General features: G+C 36.1%; 1 protein-coding gene and 1 non-coding gene across 2 annotated transcripts; one reads left to right on the forward strand and one right to left on the reverse strand.

Annotated features, from left to right (window-relative positions):
- Positions 1-485: 485 nt before the first annotated feature.
- LOC129879961 (50S ribosomal protein L15, chloroplastic) lies at positions 486-6,524 on the reverse strand. Its single transcript, XM_055953723.1, has 4 exons — positions 6,360-6,524; positions 5,918-6,284; positions 2,745-2,896; positions 486-814 (listed from the first exon to the last, which is right to left on the reverse strand). The coding sequence occupies exons 1-4, from the start codon at positions 6,438-6,440 to the stop codon at positions 590-592; spliced, it is 825 nt and encodes a 274-aa protein (XP_055809698.1). The 5' UTR covers positions 6,441-6,524; the 3' UTR covers positions 486-589.
- On the forward strand, positions 4,687-4,789 carry LOC129881326 (U6 spliceosomal RNA). Its single transcript, XR_008765553.1, has one exon. It is a non-coding gene; the product is annotated as a U6 spliceosomal RNA (small nuclear RNA).
- Positions 6,525-6,819: the final 295 nt, after the last annotated feature.

The raw sequence follows: 6,819 nt of genomic DNA on the forward strand, positions 1-6,819 counted from the left end.
GATAAAAATAACATTTGTGTACATACTATTCGCCTTCCAAAATCCTAACTAGTGGGATTATACTTAATTTTTTGTTGTTGAAATTAGAAGCTGACCACAAAATTCAATATCTTTTAAAGTTGGCAAGTGATATCCAAGGCAGTTTGGATACATCTTGATTGTTTCATTGAATACCTACATCCTTCTACTAGTATAAGTAATGTGCAACTCTGCTTGCCAAAACATAAGCAGATGAGTAGAAATTAACTATTTTTGTTTGTCGGGTAAGTAACATATTTTGATGCTCGAACTCAAATTTTTTTTTACTGCCTATTTCTTTTGGATGGACGATTATTTATATTAATCTCTCTTTTTTTGAGTCTACTGGCATTTGATTCTGGGTATATATCTGAGGTTTGATCCACTTCATTGACCATGAGAGCACCTTTCGAATAAAACAAATTATCATAGATTGATAACAGAATAAAAGAAAAAAACAGGAAGACTTAAAGAGAAAAGAATCAAAACTTTTTGAATGTTGCTTTACATCCCTTGCTTAGAGTGACAACATCAAACAAAAAAAATTGTGTGGCTAAAATAAGTTTTTGACTTAAGCAGAAGAGGGGTCAGCTGAGTCAGATGCAGCTGCTCTTTTCTTTGCAAAATATTCCTCAGCTCTAGCAAGGTTCTTGGCAACTGATGGTTTTACCCATTTCTTTCTGCCTGGTAGAACAGTCAATGAACAACCAGCAGCTTCTAGTTTCTCCTTTGCTGACGATGAAAAGGCGCGGGCCTTAAAGTTGAGCTTCACGCTTAGCTCACCATCGCCTAAGATCTGGAAACGGACATAAAACGGAGAGATTATAGAAGTTAATACAGATAGGCGATAGAAGAAACAACGTTATACAGCCTACGAATCATCATAGTTTGTTATTTAATCTACTTTCGGGAAGTGGAACTTGATAAGAGGACTTTCGGAATTATGCATGGTTGGTCACTTGGACGTTGAACCAAATTCCTGTACAAAGAAGCTGCACGAGCTAAAAAGAGTTCGCTTACAATGCCTTGCATAATATGTCCATACAATTTTTACAATCATACTACACATCATATATTCGGGAGACAGAATGAATACACATCGATGATTAGTATATGGAAACTAAATTGACTAATTTACCTGACAGGCAACGGAAAACTTGTCAATTCATGATGAATTAGATGTCCATAACATGCTGTTGTGAGAGGAAGTACATACTTGTCACCTTAGTAGTTCTGACCAATATTATATAATTGAATATGAGCTTCAATTCAAACCATAATCCATTTCTACCTTAATGGTTTATTACTCGCACCAATACTTTCTAAAAACGAGGTGATTTCTTCCCATCTGTCAAGAGCAGGTGGTATCCAGTGCAATTAGTTGAGGTGAACCAAGGTGGCACGGATACCACGGTTATTTAAAAAAAAAACAAGGGATGAATTTCGCTTGAGAAGAAAAGCCAAAACAGCAAACAGGAAGAACTTACTGTGGCAGTCAAAGAAAGTATACAATACTATCTTCCAAAATCCGGGCAACGGGGTGGTTTAGTAATTGTTTTCTATATGACAAATTTTATGACTTTATTTGTAATTAAAAAGGAAAAAAAAGCATATGACTAAGTCTAAGAGCTTATTCTTGGTGGAATCACAAGTCAAGTAAAGAAATAGACTATTATAGAGAGCATCAACACCCCATTTTCTCTTCAGCTAGGCGAACCAACTGGGGAAGACACTATCTAGGTAAGGAGAACCAATGAGAGGAATCTCAACTATACCATATTGCTCAACGGATATTATGGTTTGGGAAAACTAGAAAAGAATTCATGCACAGAGTCGCATCAAGTGAGCAGGACTTAATAACTTATATTCTTTGTTCTTCTATAGTTATTTTACATAAAGAAAGCACTACACCTTTATATTAACCCATGACTCTAGGAATATGCTACAACATATTGTAATGATTTCTTCCTTTTTAACAGTGTCATATCGAAATGACGGGATAATTTCTTGTTTTTGGTTTCCTTTTGAAAAGGTGTAATATTTCATATATTTAAAGAGCAAATTGTTTCTTCCTAGCATTTGTAAGCAGTGACAGTAGGTAGATAGTTCTTGAATTCATGCTACATATGACCTAGATAAATGAACATATTGTTTATTTGTTTAGTTACGTACGTACCTATACAAAAAGAGTATTTACCGTGTTTAATAACCTTGATGTGCCCAATTAAGTGAGAGGAACAGAACAATGGTAAGTTGAGGATACTTTGGCTTATCGATGTTAAGAAAATATTCCTTTTCATACTTTTAGTTAATAGCACTACGATGAAGAGTGAAGACACAAACAAAGAAGAATGCACATAGTCAGTTTCACAGGCTGACTATAACATTCTCAAGCACCATATCAAACATAAAGCGTCATATCACAATTAACTTAATCGATCAATCCCGTGTTAAGATATTAGCCATGACCTAATGCAAACATTATTCTTTATGCTATCAGAAAACTCATGTCAGAATAGCAGCTTTGTGTTTTCTTCTTCCTCCTTTCTTTCGGGGAAAATGCAGCTTCATCGAGTGCAAATAGTCATGATGCCTCATCTAATTCCAGCTTTCCAGATTAATTCACTTAGTTGATCAAGTGATAGAATAAAAAAATAAGCATTCACTGATTAAATGACGACGATTCTTTGTGGAACCAACATGCAACAAAATAAATGTAATTGTACCTTAAGTGGAAGTCTCCTTTCTCTACCTGAAGGATTTATTAAACCCTTCTGCTTGAGGGACTCAAGTGACACCTCTTCCCCTTCTTGAAATCCCGCCTCTTCTATGTCCTTCAAGTTGACAGGCACATATTTGGGAAGTCCAGCGTGCATGCCTTTACATTATTGATTTGCCCAGATTAGCTTAATTTCAGCATAACATATGCACATATAACAAAACGCTGTACTCCATTAATCTGACACTCTACATGGAGTAAACTAAAAAGCTTACATTAATGAACTTTATATTTGATACACTGAAATGTGAAACAGGAAAGAACTCTATGCCATGGTAGCACCAGCAGCAGTAGAGAAAGAACTTTTTCTTTTCGTTAGATATTTCAAAGAACTTTCAAGTTCATACTTCTATCAAAATCTTTAGCATTGAAGGTGCAAAAAAGTAGTTTCAAAGGGCAACAAGGATATTAATTCCTGAGTGGAAAAACATCCGAAAGGAACAAACAACCCAAACTATGCAGCACTTAGCTCATTCGACAAATCTGCATAGCTTGTCGGTACTAGAAGTCCCATACTGAATCCACCATTACAGAAAATGGAAAGTAACAGTTCACATTTCTTAAGCTTAAAAAGTGATAGCAATGATTGATGAGAAACTGATTAATAAGGAAAGTAAATGTTACAGCTCTAGAACCTTGAGTTAAGATACCTTATGATGCAATCAATCATCTATGAGACATATCAGACAAATCCCCCCACCCCTTTTTTTTTGTGAAGGGGTTTAACAAAAATACCACGAGAGTCAAAATGAACTTCATCTTACAAGTTTGTCCCTTCAGAACTTCTGCTTATCAATTTGGTCCTTTATTTATAGTTCTTGCATTAAACGGTCTAATGAAATTGCTAGCCAGCAATCCTGAGAATACGAGAAACGGGTGGCAAAGGTGGTAAACATTTAGTTGACGATTGATTTCGACAGATTAGCATGTCTTGAGGAAAATCCTTAACAAAATGAATAGAACACATTATGAAACATAATAAAAGATGAGATTGGACATGTAATCTTTTTTTTTGTGTCTGTGATTTGCACCGGGTGTCCGAGTCTCTTAGAGCCTCGACTAATCCCGGGGGTGCACAGGCCCTTGGCAAGGATTTTCCCGCAAGTGCACCATGGTTAATTCAGATTTTACCCAGTCCGATGGCCATCAGAAATTGTTTGCACCCAGTAGGTTTCGAACTATGTCATCTTTTATTATGTCAAGGTCTAATCAGTATGAAAGGCATTAGAAAAGTAGGAACTTATTTTTTGTCACACAACTCTCATGACTATCAACGTTCAGCATTACATAATGCGAATGGACGCAAGTTATGCCAAAAAGAAAAAAACAGTTATGAATCCACTTAGTAATACCAACAACTTGACATATTGACGAAAATACTTAGTCCAACCTTATGGCTAAGGGAAAGTGAAGACTCCTCAAGAACCACACTGAGACTAGAGAGTCACGGCTCCGACATACATTTCAAATCAAAGAAAGAATAGCCCTTCAATTAGAGGGCCTTCTTACCCCCTTAGTATGAACTTTCCAATCCTTCTTCTTTTAAGATAAGAAGCACTTGTTCGAGTGAGACTTCCTAGAATGCTATTCAATTTGCAGTAAGAAACTTCTTGACAGACGTTTCAGCTAGTTGGGTGCTTGAGTGCATTTCTCTCGTATCGACCAAGGCTTTCCTTTGAGTTTAAATAAGGGGTAACAGTCTTCCGATTATTGTGGAAGACAAAAAGGATGAGGACTTCAGAATATTGCAAACGAAAAAATACAGATTTCAAAATATCTGGCTTGATGTTGTCTAACTGTGCATAGCTTTGTTTCTTAGTGCAATATGTAGATCATTGTGAATAATTTTCTTTAGAGTAATCATCAGTATAGTTTAAGTATGCATATGCGGTCCCTTCGGGAACATCCAATAAAATTAGAACGACACAGAGAAGATTGGCATGGCCTTGCGCAAGGATGACACGCATAAATCAAGAAATGGTCCAATTTTTAAAAATTTCAGAAAAAGTATGCATATGCATATCTCCATCAGATGCGGATAAGACTTTTTATCATCCTATGAAAATTTGACTCTGCAATGACACATAACCAGAAGAAAAAATTAAAATGCTTGTAAAGAAAGAAACACATAGTGCACCCAAGCTAGTGGCATAGCTGTTAATGAAGTGGGTTGAGAACCATGAGGTCTCGAGTTCAATTTATATATCCAAGCCTTTGTGGATAGAGTCATCCACTCAACAATGCATTTACTATTTGGAAATGGATGGCGCCAGGTAGGGGAAAAAGAAGGATTTTTTTTCCCATTAGCTGAGGAAAGAAGTAGCACAGGAATATCCAAGACAAGTGTTGTCAGGAGGTAGCAAGTACCCCGTGAAATTAAGTGCACGCCAGTATATCAAAAGCAAAAAACTCAAAAAAGCTTGGAGGACCATTGGGACTTTAAACGCAAAACATAAATAAAGCATAGACTTTAATGAAAAGAGGAACCAAGGGAGAAAAAAAATACAAATATATATGTTTAGTCCAACACTAATAATTATAAGCATGAATGACAAATACATGAACAAGGAAATTGATTTTTTTTTAACTATAAAGTGAAATATCAATTGTTTAGTGTCGCCTGAAGAGGCTCATTGGCATGGAAAAGTATGCCTTAGAAACTTGATAACGACATTGAAGCGCTCAACACATTTTGAGGCTCGCTTATCCGCACCTTTGACAACAGTACTGCACGCAAGGTGGCCCAAACACACAGTTATAAAAGAACACATAGTCAAGCTAAAGCTATAAATTCAATAACAAACTAAATGCACTTATTCATAAACTTGATGGACACATGAACAAACAACAAAACAAGGAAAAACAAAATCCAACACAAACTAAGGGGTCGTTTGGTATTGGGGATAGGACAGACAAAGTTATCCCATGGATTAGGATATCTCGTGGGATAACTTACCCGTCATTATAGTATAAATGATGGGATAAATAATCTCGGGACTAACTACTACCCCTAACCAAACACAATCCTGCATTTTATCCCAGGATTATTATCTCTTATTCCTCGTACCAAAGGACCCCAAAAATTACATAATCATATTGAAGCAATGTTCAACAAATTACCTCCAGCAATTCCTCTCAACTTGGGAAGTCTCCTATAGAGAGGCATTTGACCCCCTTCAAACCCCTTTCTAACTCCAGGTCCAGACCTTGATTTTTGACCTCTCATACCAAAACCACAACTACCCCCTTGTCCAGCTGAATGCCCTCTACCTTTCCTCTTCCTATTCTTGGTAGCCCCAGGTTGAGGACCCAAGTTATTAAGCCGAAAACGAACATTCCCAGTTGCAGAATCAGCAGAAGAAGCACCAAAACTTGAACTTTGATTGAAAATAACAAATGGGGTTCTTGTTCTTGGCTTAGATTTCTGGTTACAGAGCCTTATTGAAGGAAAAATATTCGAACTTGACTTCAAATTTCTTGTATTTCCCTGAAAAAATTGATGGGGATAAATGAGAAATGTATAATTTGAAGAAAATTGGAAAAAGAAAGAGAAGAATTGTACCTTGAATGATGAAGAAAAATGGGTAACAATTGAATTTGTTCTTGTAGGCGCTGCGGAGGAGATGGATAGGAGAGACGCCATTGTTGATAAGGGGGAGCTCAAAGGATGTGTTCACTGTCCAAGCAGAAAGTGTTTGATGAATTTTAACGGATAGGGGTGGTTATTTCAGGGTTTTTCATTTTATTTTTATGGCTTTTTAAATTAGTTACTCTGTCATCAATTTGTTAATTTCATGAAGAAAAAAACCCAACATACAATTAGAAATATAAGACAAAAATATCTACCATTGAAAATATGAATGGTAGTTTTTTCTTTTCATCCCCTCAGTTTTCCGTTTGTATTAGACAATGATTTTTTTATGATGGTATGATTTTTGGTTTTTTTTTTCCAAAACTTTTACAAAATACACGATTGCATAAATGGAATTAGGCGATTTTCTTATTTTTCGTGTGTGTTAGCT

This window comes from Solanum dulcamara, chromosome 2, assembly GCF_947179165.1.
Source record: "Solanum dulcamara chromosome 2, daSolDulc1.2, whole genome shotgun sequence".
Lineage (NCBI taxonomy): Eukaryota > Viridiplantae > Streptophyta > Magnoliopsida > Solanales > Solanaceae > Solanum > Solanum dulcamara.